The sequence below is a fragment of the Danio rerio genome, chromosome 13 (assembly GCF_049306965.1).
Source record: "Danio rerio strain Tuebingen ecotype United States chromosome 13, GRCz12tu, whole genome shotgun sequence".
In the NCBI taxonomy this organism is placed as follows: Eukaryota; Metazoa; Chordata; class Actinopteri; order Cypriniformes; family Danionidae; genus Danio; species Danio rerio.
The window spans coordinates 34444944-34469910 of NC_133188.1; the positions used below are offsets into that span (position 1 = coordinate 34444944).

Genomic DNA, 24967 nt, shown 5'->3' on the forward strand with positions numbered 1-24967 from the left:
ATTAAAAGAAAATATAAAACAAAACAAAAGCAACAATAAAAATAAACAAAAAATTAATCAAATAAAAATAAATGAATCTAATTAAATTAATAAAATAAATAAAACAATTTAATCAAATAAAAAAATTAATTAAAATAAATAAATTAATTAATTAATTAATTATTTAATTAAATTAAATAAAAAATACAATTTTATTAAATTAAATTAAAAATAAAATTTAATTAAATTAAATGTAAAAAATAAATTAAATATTAAACAAAACAAAATTAAATTAAATAACAAATAATAATGCAATTTTAATAATAAATAGTATTTAGAAATAGCATACTATGAGTGTACCTACCTCCCCGATTCTATAGATACTACAGATACACTTGGAGCCCTAACGTGATTAAAAGCTTCATCCTTATTGGTCGATTCCTCTGGTGTCTGACCTGAGTCTATGATCTGAATCTCGCCAGCTTCATTATTATCCTGCAAGCCTGTGCAAGGATCAGCAGCCAAGCTCACACCAGTAGCAAACTGTTCTAGGAAGCCCAGCAGCTTAACACAGTCTCCTAAAGGTGCTGGCAGCTGAGGTCCTGGCTTTTCCACCACCTCCACAAACTGCTGGAAAGTCCTGTAGGCCGAACTGTCTCTGTCTGATTCCACAGGATCCCCTTTCTGAAAACAGCCAAGATGCAGCAGGGCCTCACCCAGCTTCTCACAGACTCCAACTGTGTGAAAAAAGTGTGCGTTGACTGGATGGATGTGAACAGCAAAGGCAATGGTGTGTAGGGTGAAAAGAAGCAGTTCAACGAGGCTCTGGCGGCTCAGTGAAGCCCACGGACCCGCTGGGGTTTCCAAAAGAGATCCTTCCATGTCCACAACAATGGAGAGCAAGCCGGTAAATCCTCCAGCAGTGCGGAAAGCATTCCAACTGTTAGGATTTTCCAGAACTTTCATGATAGACTGTGCATAAACAAGACGGAAAGGGATTGTTACAAATAAACCACCATAAGTTTGGGGTCTGTAAGAATTTTTTTATGTTTTTTGATGAAGATATGTTGGAAAAACCGTATTATAAGGCACCCTTGTTATACAGTCCATGCACTTACTTACTATGGTAATTGCAATTGATAATGCATAATTATATGCAACTTAGCCTAGACCAAACCCTCATCCTGACCCTAACCATATAGTCTGTATATGTAATTAATTAGCTTTGCTCAGTAGTTCAATAAATAGTTACACTGTAGGACATCTTGAAATAAAGTGTAACCAAATGTCTTATGATCACTAAGGCTTTGTTTATTGATATGCTAAAAAAACACAGATAAATGTTTTTGAAAAAGCATGTAATTTATGCCTATGATGGGAATCAGAATTTTCCGGGTAATTACTTCAGTCTCTAGTGTCACACGATCCTTCAGAAACAATTCAAATATGGCAAATAGGTCTTCAGGCAACAATTTATATTAAGATCAAAGTTGAAAACAGCTATAATACATTTGTTTAAGACAAATTTCTTTAGTCTAACTTTAGATTTGTTTACTGAGTTTTTTGCTGAACAAATTTTGATTGATTGATTGATTCATTAATTAATTAATTATTCATAAAAAAATATTACCGACCTCCAAACATTTCAATACATCATTTCAAGGGATGTAAACAACAACAATGGTCCTAATGTATAAATGCTGTTTGGCATTTTTCATTTCCACAACTTTCAAGAATCCAAAAAGATCCACATATTGATAAGCAGTGCTCGAATTGAGGTGCCATCCCCCCTCATCCCCCTTTTGGAAAAAAACTGACAAAAAGCATTGCATACCCTTTGTAAAACCACCATCCCCCTTACCATCCCCTTTAGATTAATAACAGTGGGTGTAATGATAAACATATCGTGCAAATTAACTATCAAAATTCTCTATTTATGGTAATTTATAAGACATTAGACATTATCAAAATGTCTAAGAGAGCAGTTCAGACGCAACTTTTTGCATTCCTTAAAGGATCATGACCCCCCCACTTTCGGTTTACATCTACCTCAGAATTTTTTCAAAAGATGCATCATAATGGGTGTGGAGCTCCGCGAGCAAAGGGCATGAGTGGGCGTGGCCAGCAGGGGAGAAGGAGGGGATCGAACAACTGTTGTCAGTTAGGTTACAAAATGAGACACAAACCGTGAGGAGACACATGATTTTATAGTTTACAAAGTTAAAATGCAAAGAAATAAACAGTAATTTAATGCCCTGCTATATTTGTTATTCATAATTTCATATACACACAACCACAATTTATATCATTATAAAGATAATCATGTTTACATAAACACTATAAATGAGGACTTTTCCCTCAATCCCCGGGTCTAAATCATAGGTCTGAATGCAGACTCAGTGCAGCAGGTCTCTTGCCCGGTCTATTTTAACCATTAGCCCTGTTAGTAATCTGGAGGATTTAGGCAAACACGGCAGAACGGCAATGTGTCTAAATGTGAATGAACTCCTGATAAAAGACAACGTCCCCCATTCTCCAATTCTCGTACTACTCTCCCGACAAAAATGCTTGCTGCACACAAACAGCTTTGCTGTATCAGCCCTGACAGCATCGCCGGAAAAACATGCAACAAACCCCGTGGATCATGGAAGCAAACACATACGACCCTTCATGAACAGCTAAATACTGTGTGCCGTGGGTCCGTGTCTCACAGCTTGGCACTGGCAGGTCTGCCTTGCCTTCGGAAAGCACATGCAGTCATGAATGATTAAGAAGCAGGCTCTTCTCATAGGATAAGAAAACTGGTATGTATGATATTGAGAAACTGACGTGTCATCTTTGCACTTGCAGTTTTGTGCTACGTCGACGATTTTGCCCCAAAAATCTTTTTAAATCCGGACGCTAAAATTAGCTGACAAAAGCTCTAAATTATTCAGTATTTCCCACAATTAAAGCTAACAAGTGCAAACATTGTCTTAACTGATGCTCAACACACACAAATCTGTTAAATTCTCAAAAAAAAAAAAAAGTCCTTGAGGGTTTCGTGAACCTTTGAAAAAGTTGTTTATTATTATATATGTATGCTGTGCCTGCCGTGCATAACTGCATTTCAGAACAGTTTAAGCGCCTTGATGTGAGTGTAACTTAAGCTGTTCTATATTCACTTTAAAACACAGTTAACAGGGCTTGCTAACATTTACTTTAGCCACCCAAGATTCACCATTATTATCTAAGTTACAGCAGATTCTAGGTTCCGTTTCTAAAGTGAACCGTTTTCATCCCTAAAATCAGAACGCAAATGATGTGATGTATTTTTAGAATCACTGTTATCAAAATGTTACTCCGTTTTCTCGAAAATGCTTCCAAACTCCTCAGCTGCTGTACATCTCCATACCATGATTTGTTTATGAATGAATATTGAGCTTTGATATGAGACAATGATTCATTTGTCCTTTCAGAAAGAAATTTGTGAAAGGATCAGCAGTTTGAACAACTCAAATTAAATGGATCATTCAGTGACAAAGACGGAGACTTCACCTACTGGCGGTTTTTGTTTCAAATCACATGACATTTTAATGGATCTTTTATGATGGGTTTAATGGTCATCATTATCTTAAATCCTTTAAAGTTTTTAATATTTTGATTTTTATAAAAACGTATGAACATTTATATGCATTTATTAAGGTAACACTTCAAAATAAGGTTTATTAGTTAATGCATTTACTAACATGAACTAATCATGAAAAACACTTGTACAGCATTTATTAATCGGAATTGAACATTTACTAATAAATTATTAACATCCGAGTCCGTGCTTGTTAACATTAGTTAATGCACCGTGAGTTAACATGAACTAACAATAAACAACTGTATTTTTATTAACTAACGTTTACTAACATGTATAAATAATATAGTAAATGTATTGTTCATTGTTTGTTCATGTTAGTAAATGCATTTATTAACATATTACCTAATAAACCTTATTGTAAAGTGTGACCTTTATTAAGGTGTTATATCATCTTTGTATCACATTACAAAAAACTAATTACTGCATGTGCGAGGTGTTTCTAATGCAGTGTCTATAGGGTTGAGAGTAAATTTGACATTATTTCATCTTTTGACATTAATCTCTCCATTATTCTCTAGTCATCAGTCTCTCTATTTTTTTTTCCTTTTTCTGAAAGTCTCTATAACACCATCATGGAGTTTTTCTTTTATTATTTCAGCAAATAGGATTGTAAAAAAATATATTTTTGTATCCTCCCATTTACTGCACTCTAAGTTTACCCAACTATGACAACTTCCACTAGTGAGAACCCGGAAATATGAAAAGGGTCTATTATTAATTTCATTGCATTCATGCCACCTCCAACGCTTTGTTAAAAAGTCAATTTATAAATAAACAGTAAATCTATCTAAATGCTAACATTTTGTTGTGTCAAGAGCAATTTCGTTGATTTAATCTGATTGTAAGGTATTCTTCTAACTATTTTTCCAGTTTCTATAAAAAACAAAGATCAAGCAGTTGGGCCACATAGTGTAAACAAGATGTTGCTAGTAGTCAAAGATTTAAAGTGACAATTAATTAATTGTACCTTTTAATTTCATGATTTTCTTGAAAATTACATGCTTAAGATTGTAAATGGTTGGTGGTTATTTAAAAAGCATTTTCTTAAAAATGTGTTTAGACCTATTTTGTTATCACTGTGTGTATGTGTAGCTACAGGACACCTCGAAACACTGCCCCACCCCGTACCATCCTCCTTATATTTTTGTACAATTCGACCACTGTTGTTAAGTAATGTTATGACAGCTGATTTAACGTTAAGATTGAATTGAATTGTCTCGTGTTACAGTAATGAAATAGTTTGACAACCATCAGGAAATGTTCAGGAACAAATAACAACACTGCATTGAATCGGTCTATACTACTAGAGATATTAATCCTTTCAAAAAGTTGCATTTTGAAATCACAAAACAGGGTAAATTAGTTACTAGGCTTTATTAACACAGCCTAGGATACTGTGGTGAAGTCAGATTGAGTTTTCACTTGAAACAGTTAAACAGATTTGAAACAATAAAAGCTTGGTGGATGCTCAGGTATGGTGGATGGGTTTGATGGGCAGATACTCATGCATTGATTAGTTTGACCACAAAGATGTTTTGACAGAACTAAAGTTTACTATTTGCCATAGAATAGAAATGCACAACTAGAAAATCATAGTTCATTCACCAGCATCTTAACAGATTTTAAGCAAATGTCAGCAGTTTCAGATATTTCTGAAAGGTATGCATCATTTTTCTTCCTTCCCACAAAAATAAATAACCTGTCTCCTTTTATTAGGTGCACAAGCCGTCAATCTGAATGGGCCGATGCCACCATACAGCCTCACCATGAGTCGCAGTGTTAGGATGTGTTCAGAATATTATTCAGAAATAATGCATCACAGGAGAGGGGTCTCATGTTTCAAAGAGCCTAGCACAAAATGGATTAGCCCTTATTCAATCTACCATGCTAATACATCAAAGAGCTAATGTGTCATAAAATGAAGCCCAAACCTAATTAGGACCAATAGAAGTAATCAGAATGGCTTTGACACATTTCACAGAGTGGTCGGGGTGAATCCAATTGTCAGCAGCCTTAACCCAGTTACACTTTAATGGTCTGCAGGTTAGTATTCCTGTGCTTGAATCTAAAAAAATGGACATGTACAGTAACTGAATAACATAGTTATGCATAATTGGATTTCTCTCACATTCTCTGATCCGATATTGCTCATAATTTTGTGTGTGTCGCACCACAAGGCTGCAGGCCTAATCGAATGAAGCCTGAGTTAACAGCTAAATGTATATTAGCAAATCAATCTGAATTTGGCTATAATGGAATCAGCTTCCCAAAAGCTGATATAATAAATTCACCGGCTCATTATGCTTTAAACATGTTATAATTTGTTAGAATTAGGGATGGAAGCTGAATTTACAGGCAGGTAAAGGCTACCTGAGCTCACGGTTTAGTTAGTAGTACATGTAGGAGTCTTCTGTTTTTATCCCATCAAAAACTATTTACTGTTTCTATTTCAACATTTCTAAATGCATAATAAAAAAAATAAATAAAATAAAATAAAATAAAATAAAATAAAATAAAATTAAATAAAATTAAATTAAACTAAAAATTAAATTAAATTAATGATATGAAAGCAGCCCAAACTAGGGAGACCTAAATAAAAATGCAGAATGTAGAAATGGAAATGCAAACGCAAATAGAGAAATGGAGGAAATGGAGTAAAATACCTGTAAAAGATCCTGTTTGAGTTTGATCTCGCTCTCAGTAGAGGAGCAAAGCGCTCCAATGGCAGTGCTCATGTATTCCTCTGGATTCACCTCAGCAAGCTGCTCCAGGATGCAGAGAGCGGGACTGCGGAACTGCTCAACATCCAGAAAGATTTTCACGTAGGGAATCATCCCCAGGTCCCTGATGAAAACTGTTAACAGCAATAAATCGATCAGATGCCATGACTTTAGATGTACTGTACATTTTCAAACTTTAAAGAGATCAGTAATTGAGAAATTAGATTCTGACATTCATCATAAGAGACCAGTTTACAATAAAAGCACCTTTTGAGATCAGGTTTAGTCTCAATGTGCTGAAAAATGCCTCTTTACCTATTCCCACCCTCTGATTCACACATATAGTAGAAACAGATCAGTAACACCAGATGATCTTTTTAAAATCTTTGCTTCACCTTATAACACTTTATGTACACCAGATATGTGCAACCATTGATGTGTCACATGACACAAGTTATTTCAACTACATAAATCTTGATTTGACTAGACACGGTGCAGTGCAAACAGTGTAAACAGATTCCCTAAAAAGTATTCTAAGTATCTATTGGGTTTACACCACAATCAATGTTTTTCTTACTTAGATTTTGTCTTGAATTTAAACGAAATATATTTTAAAAATATGAAATAAAGAAGCATGAGTTTTTTAATAAGCAAAAAATTGTCTTGTTTTCAGAAATAATAAGTTAAGTGAGTTTCATGCATGAGTGAGACAATATTTTTTGGCTTGTTTACAAAATGCTTCTTGATTAATTTTTTTTAGATATTTGGACTAGAAACAAAAGAAAAACTAAGTTAGTAAGAAAAGCATATTTTTGCAGTGTAGTTGTGTTGTGCAACTTGCATCTGTTAAACACATAAGATAACATTAAGAAATTGTGCTCCAGTTGTTATGTCAAAAATAGCACTTTTTCACTTGTGGGTACAGTTCATTACAGCTCACTTTTGAGGGATTTTCCCACTGTCTACATTACCTAATATCTGTTACTTTTTAGTACTACCTCAGTTGAAAGCCAAATAGATACTAAAGTGGAAAAGCAGCTTAATGCACAATTTTTTTGAACAAAGATTTTTTTTTACAATTTTTTTGACAGCTACTGTATACTGGATTCAACAGAAATGTCACAAAACAAGTGTGTGTTTTTCTACCATGCAACTGCGGATTATTCAGTTACAGATCAATTGATATGATATCATATGTGATATGGTATTTACTTTTTTACCAATATGACCCATACATCACACAGTATTCATCTATTTTTTTAATAAACAAAATTGTTAACAGATGTGGGAGTTTTCTTTCAAGCACTAAATGCAACAATCTCAAAGAAAATGTCTTATTAGTTCTACTGTATTATAATACTGTATATTTTCATGTCGCTAACACTTTTATAATATATAAAAATTCTATATATATTTTTTTTCTATATATATTCTATATATTCTATGTATATATATATATATATATATATATATATATATATATATATATATATATATATATATATATATATATATAATTTTATTTTTTTTTTTTGAAATTTTTTGAAAGTATTCATTTACAAATATATTATCTCATTTTAAATGCACTTTAAATTAAAGGGATATAGTTCACCCAAAAATAAAAATTCAGTCATCGTTTACTTCCCCTTTGCTTGTTCCATACAAATTTAAATTTTTTTGTCCTATTGAATACAAAAAAAGATATTTTGAAGAATGTTAGAAATCTGTAACCACTGACTTCTATGGTGGAAAAAACTAATATTATGGCATTTAATGGTTTAGAACAAGAAAAACTTTCATTTGTAGTTAAACTATCTCTTTAATACCAGCAAAGAGAATATGCTACAAAACAAATTATTCCACCAACCAGTGTTTCTGACTGACTGCAAGGCCAGGGCTGCAACCACGTTCAAAATGTTGGTTGTCAACATCTTCTGATAGTCATCAGCCTTCTCTTCGTCCTCATTTACTGTTAGTAAATAAGATTTCAAAAAATCAGGATGATGCTACTAGATTTCAAACTGTCTTGTTTTTGTAATTTATAAAACAGAGTAAATCTGAAAACTCACCAGCAACACCAGCCTTTCGGATTATCTTGGCCCTTCTTTTAAGCTCAAACAGCAGTTGCTCCATCAGTCCTCCATCACTCAGCACCTCAGACAGCAATCCACTGTTCATAATGAGTCTATAGAAGCAATCCAGAGCTGCGACATTGAATATCCCCGAGGAGCCTTGTTTAACCATAGCTTGGACCTTCTTGAGGGTCTCGTGTGGGATGTAGGAAAGCTGGAAAATCACCGTCTCAAGCAGTTCGAAGAAAATAAGGTGAACGGGTGGCGATTTTTGCCACACACACTCTGCCAGCTGAGCCAGAGACTGCAGAGTCCACTCCAACAGGAAAAAGTTTGCCTTTTCCCAAGACCAGATCATCTGGATGGTCCGCAGGATTTGGCTGCAGATCACAGTGTTGCTTGAGCGCATAAATGAGGATTGGATGATTTTAAAAGCTGTGAGGTTCTTCACTGTTGAACCTAAAGATACATGCATGCATACTTAGAAAGTGAGGAATAAAATAAATAAAAATAAACTAGACAAAAGGAATATTTGTTTAAAAACCTATAAAAATAAAGTAAAATAAAATAGACTGGACAAAATGAATATTTGATAAAACTATAAAAAGTCATATAAAAAAGTTCAAAAAATATAAAAAAGCTAAATAAAGCATAAAATAAAGCATAAAAATAAAAAGATTTAAAATAAAAATTGACCTGGCAAAATGTAATAAACTAATTAGATAAAATAAATATGTAATAGCAGTTTAAAAGTTCCAAAAATAAAAATTCCAAGCAAAATAAAATAAAATAAAATAAAATAAAATAAAATAAAATAAAAATTTTCAGGTCAAATAAAAAAATGTAATTAAATTGCAATAAAAGATACACTGTAACTGATTGTATCTAGACGGGACAAAAGAACTGTGCATTATTTTTGATTAACCTTAAATGACTGAATGAAGATAACACATTACATCTGTAGTTTAAAAGTAAACTAAAAGTAAGAGGCATTATTGATAATACTAGAAGCTTATGCAAATTGCAAAAACTGTATCTACCCAGCCATTATTCACTCGTATGCTGGCAAAAACTATGTTATACGGCATACATCAAAGAGATTAAAACCAAATTTGCATCTACACCAACATCTATACCAACGAATGCGTCAACATATGAAAAACAACAGATTGGCTGTTTGGACAAAGGTGCGCTGATGTTTATGGCAAATAACTATAACTACAGAAGGTAATAGGATTGAATTTCACCCATAATTAAAATCACATCAAAGCCAAATGAAATAAAGCTTTAAAAAAAGTGGGCTCGGGAGTGAGGTGCTCTGGTCATGATGAATGGAGATTTGCAATACGGATGAGGAGAATGGATGCTGGGTGGCTTAACTGGGTTAGTGAGGAGAGCTACACTTCATCATCCCAGACATAATTGCCTTTCCGGTGGTGGAGCAGAGATACAGAGTGCCACTCACTGTCTGTCATGAAGGCTTACCGGTAGTCAGGGTGGGGTCGAACCTGAAGTTCGAGGGTTGGGGGTTGCTCACACATATGGCCACCTTTAATTCTGTCTTGCCAAAAAGTGTGAATGACCCGATGAGGCCCAGAAGGTCTTGAACAGCCAGATAGTGCTCCGCTGTCACTTCCTCCTCACAGCTGCAAAAGGAAAATAAATATTAATCTCTAGTCTAGTCTAGAGTGGAGTATTTATATCTTTGCATGGGTCATAGATGAAGCATCTGAACAATAAAAGTGAAACACAGCTTGTTTTTTCTGGTAAATGGGTCCTTTTAAAGCCAAACTTCCGGGGAAAGCTTAATGTGACTTATATCAATTTCACAAGCTTGTTTTTACAGCATTGATGTTGTAATGTAATTACAGTACATTCAGTTAAATAGACTTAAGCATTTATTTAGTTATTCAAACGTAAAACGAGATGAAAGACCATTGTAACCACTAGCGCCGTCTGTAGCAACAGGCTAGAGCAGAAATTCCATTGAAAATACTGGGGTAAAATAAACATATTTTAAAGACATGGCGAGGGGAAATGGAATTTAATGCAGTGCTTGTCCGATCTGAGACCCACGTTATTTCATATATCTAACAGGCAATGACGATCGCTGATTTTGAAAGAAATCAGATCTTAAACCTGACAATTTTGTAATGGAAAGACAGTTCACGAGAAGCCCTTGGGCTGCCTGGCTGAAAATTAAAAGTCTGTGTGCATGTAGGCCATTTCATTTCTAAACAATAATAAAAGACTATCATACATTCTTGTACCTTGATCACTTTTTAAATATCAGTCAGTGTAATAGCAGTTTGTACAATACAAAAAGAGGTCATAGATGAAGCATCAGAACAAAAAGGGAAACAGCTTACTTTTCTTTGCATATGCAGCCTGGTTAGTTTAATTTCTGAGCAATAATGAAACATTCGTGTACATCGATTAATTTCTAAAGCATCATTTAGTGTAACAGCAGGTTATACAGTGCAATTTTTACTTCATGACATAGATACAATTTTTATTTAAGGATTATCTCCAAAGAATTAACTATTTATATAACATTATAAATATTTATACTTTGCCAGTATTCTTCAATATTTGGAGTTTTACATTTTTTTTATATAAAGCACACCCTTTACTTGCATTTAAAATGCTTTCTATGTGTCTAAAATCACTTTTGTAGATTTATTGGTCACACTTTATTTTGATGGTCTTTTGCTGATGAATTTAAGTTACATTGCATCTACATGCCAACTAAATTTACAAGTAGACTGTTAGGTTGGGGTTAGGGTTAGTGTAAGTTAACGTACTTTCTTAGCTTCAAAGTTTCTTTTAGTCAGTTAATCTAGTTAATGTCTGTGGAAGGAGCATATCAACAGACAGTCTACTAATACTCAAATGTAGCCTACCATCAACAAAATGTTTGCCAATTTATTTTGATGCAGACACCAAAATGGAACGTCTCACACTTTCACAAGAGTCTAAATATAAATAGTAGTCAACAAGTGGATCATAAAATTGTCAAAATTGTGACAAGAATGAGAGTTGTTCAGTAATTTTATGATGATATGATAAAAGGTTTTGACCCACTTTAAATGACTACTGTATACATACATTCATTAATTCGTTCATATTTTTTGGCTTAGTCCCTTTATTAATCAGGGGTCGCCACAGCAGAATGAACCGCCAACTTTTCCAGCATATGTTTCATGCAGCGGATGCCCTTCCAGCTGCAACCCATCACTGAGAAACATCCATACACACTCATTTACACACATATACTACAGACAATTTTGCCTACCCAATTCACCAATACTGCATGTCTTTGGACTGTGGGGGAAACCGGAGCAACCGGAGGAAACCCGCGTGGGTCAACATGTGGAGAACATGCAAAACTCCACACACAGAAAACGCCAACTGACTCAGCCAAGGCTGGAACCAACAACCTTCTTGCTGTGAGTCGAACGTGCTACCCACTGTGCCACTGTGCAGCTGTATACATACAGTATGTTCAAAATAATATAAGGTCTAAAACTAGTACTAGGTTGCAATTTATTATAAGTGAAAACAACAATTAATTAATTCATTTTCTTTTTGGCTTAGTCACCACAGCGGAATGAACCGCCAACTTATCCAGTATATGTTTTACACAGTGGATCCACTTCCAGCCACAACTCAACACTGGGAAACGCCCATACACTTTTGAATTCACACACATACACTACGGCCAATTTAGTTTATTCAATTCATATAGCGCAGGTATTTGGACTTGTGGGGAAAACCGGAGCACCCGGAGGAAACCCACGCCAACACGGGAAGAACATGCAAACTCCACACAAAAATGCCAACTGACCCAGCCGGGGCTCAAACCAGCGACCTACTTGTTGTGAAGCGATAGTGCTACCCATCGCACGATAGTGCATACCCATTTAATTATTTTACTGTGTTTGTGACATAAAAAGAACAGTGTTACGAAACCTGATGGAAATATGTCTGAGAAACTAAAGGGAGTAACATTGAGATGACCAAAAGAATAAACTAATGGTAAAGGTGGTAGGAGAAGAACAGAATAACAAATTTAGCACTGCAAAATATTTAATGGCTCCCACAAACCATATATTTACAATATGTAAAAACAATAATAATATAAAAATACATGTAAAAAAACAAAATAAACAGGAGATTGAACTGAAAGTTGCGCTTGAAAAAATATCAAAGATGGAAATATTAATTCATTCATTAATTTTCTTGTCGGCTTAGTCCCTTTTATTAATCCGGGGTCGCCACAGCGGAATGAACCGCTATCTTATCCAGCAAGTTTTTACGCAGCGGATGCCCTTCCAGCCGCAAAAGATGGAAATATAACAACATATTCCCTTAATCTCCTCCCATTCCTCTAAAGAAGAAAATATGCACTCTGAACTTACTCGAACCAAAAAACACTTATTATTTTGGTCATCTCAATGTTGCTCTGTTTAATTTCCTAGACATATTTCCATTAAGGGTCATAACATAAAATTAAATTAAAGACTTAAACCCAAAATTATTTTGCCATTAAGGAAGCAGCACTTTTATATACTAAGTGTGCAAAAAAGATACAATGCACAATCTATGCACAAACAAAATAACCACCACCTACAGACTTTACATAAAAGCACATATAGACACACATAGTGAATGAGAGCCATTGTTGACTGAAAGCGGTCTTGTCCTACATTGACCCTCGCTGTGAGGAAGAGCAGACACACAGTGAGTTAGAGAGAGCTGGCATGATCCGTAATGTAATTGAGCTCAATTTACTGCTGATCTCATTACGAGCTCTTTAATTATTGAACTCTGCAGCTTTCAAAAAGAAACTTGCAGCAGGAAAGAGCTGAGAATAAGAGGAAGAAAGAGAGAGATGAAAATAAGGAATGAAAAGTACCTAAAATACAAGCGCTTTCTGGAGGTGGTTTCATATCTGCAATATTTGCTGATAATCCTATCTATCATTGATGGTTTTTCAAATAAAGTGATGTATTTTACCGTAATATGATGGTCTGTAAGATGTCGTAGCCATCGTTGTTCTCAAACTCCTCAAAAAGAGCAGGGTTGATAGCATAGGAGTCCTTCACGAAGCTGAAAACACTCACAGCCACCTCAGCGAGAACATGAGCAGGGACGTCTTCGCTGATCTTATGCATGTTCTGGATGCAGATCTTCATGCAGTTGCTAGCTAAAGGAAACAAAGCACCAAGTGTAAAGATGCTTGAGTATATACCTGAAGTATATTCTAACAATGTATATTTTGACTAAAGAAGCAGCAAAACTTTTTATGCGTTCCAATATTACAAATTATCTAACTACGTAGTTGGTTACAAGCCAGTTCTAAAATCACTTCAATCTCTTTATAAACAGACACTACAGCTATTAGGTATCATCATTGTAATATAATACAATGCTCATTATTTATTGAGCTTTGATAATATTACATATTTGGCTGATCCTTGATCCTTGTATGAATTTAAAAAATGTAAATTTTAAATTTACCTCTATTAGGTGAGTTTGTGACACTGAAGAATACTAATGGCAGAGAAATATAGAGGAGACTGTGCTGTGCAGTTTAGAGGTTAAGGTGGTTTAACAAATTAAAGGGTATTACAAATTATTCAACATTTAAATACAAGTTAAAGAAATGTCTAAAAGCACAACAAGTTTGTAATCATGTTTAACCTATCTCTTATGCTTTTTATGATATTCTTATCAATTATTGTACATTTTGTTGTTTGTATTTTAGCTGATATTGTATGTGTAATAATGAGTTTTGTTAGGATGGGAGCTTCTCATCATGGATGAGCAGCTGACAAATCTGCAGCAACTGCGTGATGCTATCATGTCAATATGGACCAAAATCTCAGAGGAATATTTCTAGTACCTTGTTTAATCTATGCCATGAAGGATTAAGGCAGTTCTAAAGGCAAAAGTGGGTCCAACCCAGTAGTAAGGTGTACCTAATAAAGTGGCCGGTGAGTGCATTTCATTAACATGGTTTAAATTCACAATTGTTTTGGGGGTTCCAGTAGTTATATTCAATCTGCTATGAGATAATATTTTTTTAGTTTTTTTTTATTACAGTGACAATAATATAACAGATTAATAATAAGTTCATAAAAAAACTCTGGATAATTATTTTCCAGTAGTAATATTCAATCCACTGTGTAATAACATGTTTATGTTTAGAATGTTTTTATTACAATGACATTATTATAACAGATTAAGAATTATTTTATCAAAATACTTTCTGGAGAAAATTTCTCCATGCCCTCTACTATTGCTACTAGTCCTAGACCAAGGACCATCAAAAAGGGTGCTCAACATTTAACTGCAACCCTGTCTACACTCAGTAAATGTCTAAAACCAAAATGTTATGCAATCAGAGATCTGGCACAGCTCAGTAACTCAAATCAGCATCATGTGAAAGTAAATCAATATTATGGTCATCTGACAGTGTTCATACAGTGCCTATCCACATTTAGCCAAAACAAAATAAATGTGTTGATAAAAATAGATATTACGTAGACCTATTACCTAAACCATTTATTGCGAAAAACATCATCTAATAAGACACATTCGGATGGATGAAGAATGTTCTGGTCTTTGCTGACCTTGCAGTGCAGATACAGTGTTGTGAGCTTGTGCCGCAGACACTGATCTGAGGACTCGAGACGCCTGCTGTCTCCATGAAGAGCTGCACTGATCCCACAGTAGAGTGAGAGAGATGATCACACTCGACAGCTCCTGGGTCTCCAGCAAAACCTCCACAAAACACACATGCCTGCACAGTTGCAAAAATCCCTACACAGACAAAACAAAGATCATCCATCTGACCATTTTATTATTATTACTGTGTATATTTTTCTGATAAAATTGTCCTTGATTCCATTTTTCCCACAAAAATTGTTTCTGTATGGTGAAATACCCTTTTTTAAATATAAATTTTATTTATTTATTTAATTAATTAATTCATGAGAGAATTTGTTACTATTTATTAAAGTATTTATTGTTTAAATTATTTCGATCTTTACAAAAAATATTACTAAATTAATAACTGAAAGATTCTAGTGATTCTACAAATATTTATAAGTATAGTTTTGTATTATTGCTATGATTACTATAATTATTACTAAATTAGTGTTAGAAGTACTTTGAGAAGTACATCCTACTGTACAATAGTTACTATATTTCTGTCACAATTTCTTCAGGCTTAAATAAACTTTATTTGATGGGTTGTCGCTAAGATGTTTGACTTTCTGTGTTTACATGATATGACAAGTTTTGTTTTGGTGTTTTTTTACGAAAGAAATTCTCATGAAGTGGCTTGAGCAGCTCTGGGGTTGAAGTGTTGAAGATAATGTAATCATATCATCATCTGTGCTTTAGGATGTGTAAAAATGTCCTTCACTTACAGAGGGTCACATGCAGACTTCGTCTTTTTGCTTCAACATATTTACAGACAATGATACATATAACAGTTTGCTTAAGTGAACAGCACTACTTTGATATAGTAATATAAAATTTGCCAAATTTAGTGGCATGCCACATTATACAGTATATTATTTTTAAATGACCCAATGATTCTAACTGATCCTTATTTTCCAAATTGCAGAAGTGATGGCCCCTACATAATATAAGGATCTATGGTGCATCTGCTTTGCAACATCAAACAATACATGTGAAAGAGTGAAAACCTGAATAAGAGTGTCCTGAAAAGAACATTTGAGATCCTCTTTGACATCTTTTGGTGAAGAGTCAGAATTCTCTTTTCGGGGAGGCAAAGCTACAAACAGATACAGAGATTTGACTAGCGCCGCAGGCAGGCCCGTCTTGATCATAACACCAACCTCCTGGCAAAAAAACACAACAACGACCTGTCAAAACATGACTAGACAGGATAGAGTTAAAGAGAGGAATGCTCTCCATGACATGGGCTGAAAACTAAATTGTGCAATAAATCAATGACAAAAGGGCTTTTCTAAAGAAAACACTTAGAGTAAACTGAATACACAATTGCCTCAGCAATCAACACCATTGACTTACATAAACTTAAAATATAACTACTTTTTTTTTTAAACAAAAAAAATCTAAAACACTACAAAATGTAATAATGGAGCATAAAAGTTAATATAGTAGTACTTACAGTATCTCTGTTGGACAAGAAAGATATTGATTTAAGCAGAAGCCATCCTTGGTTGCTTTTGACCTCTGACCTCTGAAAAAACTGCTCCAGTTCATATCGTGCTTCCTCTAGTTTAACAAAAAGCATATAAGGAACAGAATCAGAATTAACGCCAGTCAAACTTACATCTGCACACCACTGATGAATAAATGTTTTCATTCCTTGGACAGATTAAGTTTATTAAAAAATGTACTTTCAACTATGTATAATAATGAGAACTGAAAATGACTGCCTAATATAGACAACAGTAAGAATCGACAATGTTACCTTGCAACTCGTTTTGTTGCATGTTTGTGAAATAAAGAAGTGGGCAACTTCCCCTCAAACACAGACACAGTTTCTCTGTTTGCTTTTTATACAGTATGACTTTTAGTGACTTCACTAAAACAACTAATGACTGTCACTTTATTAACACGTTATGATAGCCGTCATTTAGTGTACCTGCAGGCTTCTCTGCCACTCTCTGCTGTACATGAGAGACGAGAGCTTCTCCAACCTGCAGTGCCAAGCTTTGAAGATCCAGATCATCAAGAACACTGCCACTCTCTGACACCTTATAAAATATTAGAAAAACAAATTGTTATTCTAAAACAACAACACAGTACATACACTTTGTTGGCCCGTCTATAGCTTTAATTACAGCACATATTCGCAGAGACATCACTTCAATTATGTGCGTCGCACAATATTTTTTCCTGTTTAAAGTTGCATTAATCTTTCGCCAAGATTTTGTTTTGATTACTCAATAGGGTTACGTTCTGGATTCTGTGGTGGCCAATCCATGTGTAAAATGATCTTACATTCCCTGAACAGCTCTTTCACAATTTGAGCCTGATGAACCCTGGCATTGTCATCCAGGAATATGCCCAAGCCATAAGGAAACAAAACATTGCTTAACTTAGACCTGACCAACTGCAGCATCTCCAGATCACTGCACTGCCCTCACAATTTGTATGGTAGGCACAAGGCTTGGATCCCTTCATCTGTCTCTCTTCTTACACTGAATCGCCCGTCACTCTAGAACGGGGTAAATCTGGACTCAGACCACATGACCTTCTTCCATTGCTCCAGGGTTCAATTTTTACGCTTCCTAGCAAATTAAGTCTTTTTATTTAGCCTCGCTGATATAAATGGTTTTCTTAAATATTTTAGTTCCAATGCCTTGAGTTCCCTTCGCACTGTGCATGTGTAAATGCTCTTACTTTCACTGTTAAACACCTGTGAGGTTTTCTGTGTTTTTTTTTTAAAGCGCTTCACTTTTTCCACATTTGAATGTCCTTGAGTGGCCCAGCCAGAGCCCAGACCTAAATCGTTTTGGACATCCCTGGAGAGATCTGAAAACGGCTGTACACCGTCGCTTCCCTTCCAACCTGATAAAGCCTGAGAGGTACTGCAAAGAGGAATGGGCAAAAATTCCCAAAGACAGGTGTGCCAAGCTTGTGGCATCATTTTCATAAAGACTTGAGGCTGTAATTGCTGATAAAGGTGCATCAACAAAGTATTGAGCTAAGGCTGTGAATACTTATGTACATGTTAACTATCCTTCCAGTTTTTAATAATGCAATAGACAATTTTTAACCCAATTTTAGTCATTTAAGTAATCTTATTAAATGCTTTCTTGGTTTTAAGCATGCCAATATTTGATTCAGACCTTCCGACATGGTTGTTTAAGAAACGAGAAGCACCAGATAGAGTTAAATACACTCAAAAAAATATTTTCTGCTTGTACCAAATAAGCTAAAACAACACATTTCTTAAGATTTTCTTGCGACAACCTACAGTAATTGTTTTATGTTCAATCCACCTAATAAATAATAGTTAACTTAAATGGTTTGGGTTGGGTCAACATAAATGAATTGGGTAGAACCCTGCATTATTACAAGTTAACTTGTTACCAGTTGTTGACTATTTGCTTAGTTCAATCCAGATGTTGTTATTTGTATTCAATTTTTTAACATGCAGAGTAGATGTTTGATATGTTACAAAAACAACTATCAGAAGTGAAAATGCAAAAATGAACATTTTCATAACACAAGTTTCATTTCCCTCAGCTGTGTAACAGTCTCAGCTTTCACCCAACATTCTTTGCTTCAATCCTCGCTTGTTGCTTTTTTCAAGCCGATGTGGTGCCTTACTCCTTACATTACTATGGTTGGTTAAATCCAAGCAAGAATGCAGAAGATGTGAGTCAATGAGTCACCCGTGTGTAAACCCCCTTAAACATGCACACACTCGCTAAGCCTACGTGTGTGATTGCGTATCAGTAGGTCATCATGAGTGTCCATCAGTGCAACCAAAAGTGGGATCAATAGTCTCACAGTTACAGATAACTGCTGAAATTGAAACAGAAAATGCAACTTTTTTTTATCTGTCTCTGTGTGAATCAAGGTTATTTTTCATTTACTTTCCTTCAGCTTAGCCTTTATTTATCAGGGGTCGGCACAGCAGAATGAACCACCAACTTATTCAGCATATGTTTTACACAGCGTATGCCCTTCCAGCTGCAATCCAGTACTTGGAAACATCCATACACACTTATTCACACACATACACTCTGACCAAGTTAGTTTAACCAATTCATCTATAGCACATCTTTGAAAACGGAAAACTGAACACCCAGAGGAAACTCACACGAACACGAGGAGAAAATGCAAACTCTACACAGAAATGCCAACTAACCCAGCCAGGACTGGAACAAGCGACCTTCTTGCTGTGAGGTGAACGTGCTACTACACTGTGTCGCCAAGGTTATTATAGTTTTGCATTTTAAATGTTTTTATCACAATACCATTTTTTTAATTTGCTGTGAATTTTAGTTTAAGTTTGTTTCATTAATGTTTGTGCATTTTAGATTAGTATTTATTTTGTGAATACATTGTTTATATATGTAATAAACTGAATATACTGAAAGTAATTATATTACAGAACACACACAGAGTCGACTGGAGAAAATTTTAATGTCTGCATAGCTTACAATAATGCAATAAATAAAAGCTAAAATTAATACAAATGTCTTCTATTAAAGATCATGTATGTAGCTTGACATGCTTAGTTTGGGTTTTTGGCAAATTAAGAAAGGTTTGAAGATATTTTGTGTTTATATAGAAAATATATAGAATTTGTTTTGTATATAATCATAAACTTGACTGATGTAGATGGCAGAATTTGCCATCTACTGGTATTTTCCTTCACAGGATAAGCGGTTTTTCATTTTGAAAATGATTATTATTTTATTTCATATAGTTATGACTGTTGTTAGTTTTAATTTCATTTATTGTGATTTTTTTTTTTCAGTTTTTAAAAATGTTTTTGATCATTAGTTTTTTGTCTTAGTTTAAGTTCACTAAAATAACCATAGTATGAATCAAGAGCCAATTTCCCAACATGGTTTGTTGATTAATGCTAAAATTAAGGAGGCTAAATCACAAAAACGAGCTGCTAATCACACTTAAACTGGTCAAATTGCGTATTTATTTGGTTGTCATTGACTTTACTGTCAAGCAGGGGCGGACTGGGAAAGCATTTTCCAGCGGGCCAATGTTACAGTTCGCTCTAGAAAGTGAAGAGCGGGGGGTGGGGGGTTAATGGGGGCGTGGCAGGCCAGACTCACGGTGGCAGGCCAGATTGACCGTCAGGCCACCGGGAAATGTCCCGGTGCTCCCTATGGCCAGTCTGCCCCTGCTGTCAAGTACAACTAGTGTTTTGCAAGCTGCAAGAATTCTTAGGCCGAAATCAACTCTCTTCACTTTTTTTAAAACCATGTATGTCCCCTCCATTTAAACACACACATATATAGTAAGTCTTTAAAAACTTTGTACAATAAAAGTACAAACTTGAGAAAAGAAAGCGAAAGTATCCAACCATTACACACTTTCTCATGTGTCGCCCTTTAATGGCAAAGATGTAAACCGCTACAACTGTGATGCAAACTTATTATGATTCAGAACCAAAAATCACCATGTGAACACAGTCTGGGTAGGAACTGAAGTATAGACAAGCGTTCAAAACCAATAGAAAAATCACCTTAAATGTTACTTCACAGGTTTTTCCTCAAGATAATTATCAGGGAAAGGCTGTTAGTGTTTAATACTTGGTTATGCTGGAATTAATATGGGTTTCTGAGCTGTCTGTGTTTTTTGAGGTTCCTATTGTGTTGAAGATTAGAGCCTGTGGTTAGGGTGACAACTAGCAAAAACCCAGTAACACAATTTGATGCTTTATTTAAAAGGAAATGAGTGTGAACACTTCAGAACAGCGAATGTCTCTTTGCTAAACAGTAAAACAGAAGCTAAGAAAGCTAAATTGTTAGCTAGAAGCAAATTTGAGTTGCACTTGTACATTTAAGAGGAATTCAAATGTAATATTTTACTATGTGGACTGCACAATGTATGTTTTCAGCATTGATATCGTATTGCATGTATTTGCAATAGTCACGTCGCAGGATTAGCAATTTGGATTTACCATTAAAACTAAAAAGCTCTTATTTTGTGTGTCCTTGCTCTACTGTATTTATTAATGCTTGCTATTGGTTCATAGTTTATGTAAATGCTCTACAAAATTTTTTCAATTACTCTAAAATAATGATTTTTTTCTAAATAGAGCCGTTGGAATCATCTGGTGAAATTATACTCAGTATCGCTTTGTGTATTGCCGTTACAGTACTATATTTTTAAACGGTTTAAGATAATCTGTTTCTTCTCATTTCTTGGAGTTGCCTTAATTTGTCATATTTATGTGCTTGTGTTTGTTACATATCTTTAGATAATATTATTTATACAACAGTTCTGTCTGGTTCTCGAATCTGAATGGCAGATAGCTGTCTGATATTTTGCAATATCAGAACTCTTACAGCCTCTTCACCCTTCTGTCTTAATCCACCTACACAGTGTGACAGCAGATCAATAAACTCACTACAGTTTGACAAATATTGCAGCTGTTGGACAACATAATATACTTTTGAGAGTTTTTAGGTGAGAATGTGGTTGTTTAGATTGCATCTATGCAGTTTATTTATAAGGATAGTGCCTATTTTTGTCTTTGAGCAGACCAAAGATGGTTGAAGTTCCGCCACAAGATGATGGCAGAGAACGCATAGTAAGCATTTAGAGGGAAAAAAAAGATTGGCGTATTTTCAAACTACAGCTGATCAAAACATAAAATTGATGAGTGACCTTCTCTCTCTTTTGTATGTAGTAGTGCTGTATTTATACCGTAGGTATTGTAGTGTATTGAGTGTGAGACGGGACTCACATATCAGGAATGTATGCATTTTGTGTTGGCCACTCTTTGTATAACCCTGAATTACTTTTTGCTTGGCCATCTGTTTGTTTCTAATGAATCTCATGTTTTCGTTACTGCTAGTTACTAGTTCAGTAAAATGAAAGAAAAAAGAAATGCCTGCAAGTGTTTAAAATTTTTCCTTATCGCAAAAACAACAGTAATCTGGTAGTGTTTGTGCTGCTTTGGCTTTTTCGGGGATAATTATTGTGATCTGATTGCAGCAGAGAAATACTGGGAAATCTCTGTAGATTGATGGCATTTCTTGTTGTTCAGCCTTATAATATTAAAATGGGAGCAACAGTCCTCATTTTAGACATTAGGCAAGAAAATCTTTCAATACTTGCTCTAAAGTGACGTTGGTGAAGTAGCAACGGTTTCTGCTTTTTCGACGTCAGCTGCAGATGTTTATGAATGGGAAGAACGTAGTTCCTCATACAAAATGGTTTTAAGACTCTCTTGTTTGATTTTCTTTTTTATACACACGATTATGCTGTCGAACTGTTGTATAAGCGCAATATCACATGAGTAGCAGTGCGATAAGGTTGTATATCATCACTGGTGAGACACTTTCCATTCATTTTAAATGGGTGACATCAGGCGTTGCCAAAATGCATTGTGGATCCATCGGCACCGCTTTAGAGGCGTTGCTTGCTGCAGAAGTTGAGACTTGTTCAACTTTTCAAGCGCCAAAGGAACCGTCAGCCAATCAGATGCCTTATTGCAAATACACCAGCTCAGACAGTGGCCTATTGCTGACTAATTTAATTGGCTGACGCGATCATTATAGCAGTGTCAGCCAATTTAATTAGTCAGCAATAGGCTACTGTTTGAAATGGTGTATTTGCAGTAAGCGACCTGATTGGCACGGCTTCAGACACGCCTTCAGTCAAGCATTGATTCTGAAGCCCCGTGTGAATGGGGCGTAAGGCCCAACTCCCACCAGTGCCGAAATCCAGCCATATCACACTGCTACTCATGTGATATGCTCATGTATAATATGAAGTTGTGTCTGTGATTAAATAACATTTGCGCCCCAACATTTTTATTCAGTTGTCCCACTGATTTACTGTACCTGAATGAACAGAAGCAGGAGTCGGCTGAGCTCTTGCTCTCTTTGTTCTGGTGACTGTTGGTTTATAGTATCCAGCTGAATTAGCTGCTCTCTCAGAACCTCCTCTAGATCATTGTCTTCTTTCAGGTCCTCATTTTTATCACTGTTGATTTGGCTGGCTTTCAGTTCTATGCTCTCTGCACTCTCCCCTGATGCGCTGAGTTCCCCATTCTCCTTACTGACTCTGTCCATTTCCGCATCCGGCTCCTTTAAAAAATAAAAATAAATAAAATTACACAAAGACACTTACTGTCGATACAGATAAAACATCTCAAAACATTTACTGGATCTTCAAGAATGTGCCACGAAAACAACCTTTTTAGATTTTTATCCATCAAATTCTTCCCAAAAGAAATATCTGGGCTACTACAGTACAGATCTTTAGGGTACTTGGTCAGTACCATAACTTTAAGATAAAACACACTCTCTTGAGTTATCTAAAACTTTTAAACATATTCATTATTAAAATCTCATGCAAAATCGTAGAAAAGGAAATGTTTGACAATGAAATACTGATCTTTAACTGCTTTCCTTCAATTGCCAAATCACAGCAGTAATTCAGTGGGTTTTCCTGCATCTTACAATCAGCTGTTCACACGTTAATGTGATCTTGTGATGTCAAGATGTGGGCTTGTTTTGCTACAGGGAGGACAACTTGCATTCCAGAATAAATGACATATTTGCACTGCACAGTCCCTCACTAGTTTATTCATTCACTATCTAAATACAACACTTGAATGTCATCTTCTTATTTTATTTACAGCCTTAACAGCAGTAACGTTTCTTGACGCTCTTTAGCAGTCGCCCTGGCTCTTATGCAATGAAATCTGACCAAACAAATCAGTTGGATGGCAAACAAATGAGGCTTATGAAACACTTAGCTAAAATCAAGCAAGCTTCCTTGTTTATCTCTACCTTTAAGTTGAGTCTCCAGGTGACAGAACAGGTTTAAATGCACTTACAGTAAAACACTCACGCCCCAAAATAAACGGCGACCTCTCAAAATAAAGCTGTCAACATCTGATGTTTGCATATGCAGTATAAAGGAATTAACCATTGAAAGTATTATGTGATACTTCAGTTCAGTATGCTCCAATCTAAAACGTACCTGTTGTTTAGTAGGTGGCATCTCAAGTCATTGACAAGGCTTGTGTACGTCGTTTTATGGCTGGACAGAAGGCTTTCCTCTGGCTTCCCATGTCACAACAACGCTCGGTGAGTGAATGGCCAGTTCATACATGCCTCCTAATCTGCCTTATCCACACCGGCTGGCTGAACTTTGCACAATGTGAAACTCTGACATCAGCTGCGCCTGGTCATGTGCTTCACTTCCTAGTAAAAAAAGCAGAAGTATTTTCAAAGCGCACATATGTGCGTGTGTTTTCCACACAGCAGAAGATCAACAGGGCTGCATTAGTTGTATTATTCCAAAATGAATATTCTAAATCGACCAATCAAAAAAAAAAAAAAAATTGTCTGAGGAAATGTAGATAGTGTCTATGCCCTCTGGTGTTTAAAGTGATTCTGATAATTGACAGAGCGTAAATAATTCAAACAAAGAGCAATGGCGACATCTTGTGGTGAGTTGAGATATTACAAAAAATATTATATAGAGAGGATTTTAAATAGGCTATCTGGGGTCCAAATATGAAAAAGACACAATGGAGTCCGTAAAAAAAGTAAAAATGTAAATTAAATTAAAAATTCAGAGAATTAATCGATTTATTATATAAAACTAATAATGTCACAAAAAATAAACACTAAGATAAAAGTAAGTGAAACCCCAAGCAATAATAAAACAGTTTTATCAATGCCTAGTTACAAATACATTCATTATTTTTTTTAAGAACAGTTAAAAATTAATGACTAAACGAAATAATAGCTTAAATATGTATACAATATTAGAATATCTTTTACCATGTGATTTTAAGATTACTGATCTGTTGATCAAGATGCTATTTTTTGTTT

At 35.1% G+C, this 24967-nt stretch overlaps 1 protein-coding gene across 5 annotated transcripts in view; it reads right to left on the minus strand.

Annotated features, from left to right (window-relative positions):
- The window catches only part of wdfy4 (WDFY family member 4), an 87608-nt gene extending 63380 nt beyond the window's left edge, over positions 1-24228 (minus strand). For all 5 annotated transcript variants that reach the window (XR_012388779.1, XR_012388778.1, XM_005156949.6 and 2 more), the window contains exons 1-12: positions 24108-24228; positions 22961-23206; positions 17050-17161; positions 16570-16676; positions 16121-16276; positions 15038-15227; positions 13419-13608; positions 9885-10045; positions 8397-8858; positions 8195-8296; positions 6271-6461; positions 344-951 (exon numbers count right to left, since the gene is read on the minus strand). Coding sequence is in view for 3 of the 5 variants with exons in the window: in XM_005156949.6 (XP_005157006.1) it covers positions 344-951; positions 6271-6461; positions 8195-8296; positions 8397-8858; positions 9885-10045; positions 13419-13608; positions 15038-15227; positions 16121-16276; positions 16570-16676; positions 17050-17161; positions 22961-23206; positions 24108-24128 (2546 nt within the window). In the remaining 2 variants the exon portion in view is untranslated. The remainder of the gene's footprint in view (positions 1-343; positions 952-6270; positions 6462-8194; positions 8297-8396; positions 8859-9884; positions 10046-13418; positions 13609-15037; positions 15228-16120; positions 16277-16569; positions 16677-17049; positions 17162-22960; positions 23207-24107) is intronic.
- Between the last annotated feature and the right edge of the window lie 739 nt (positions 24229-24967).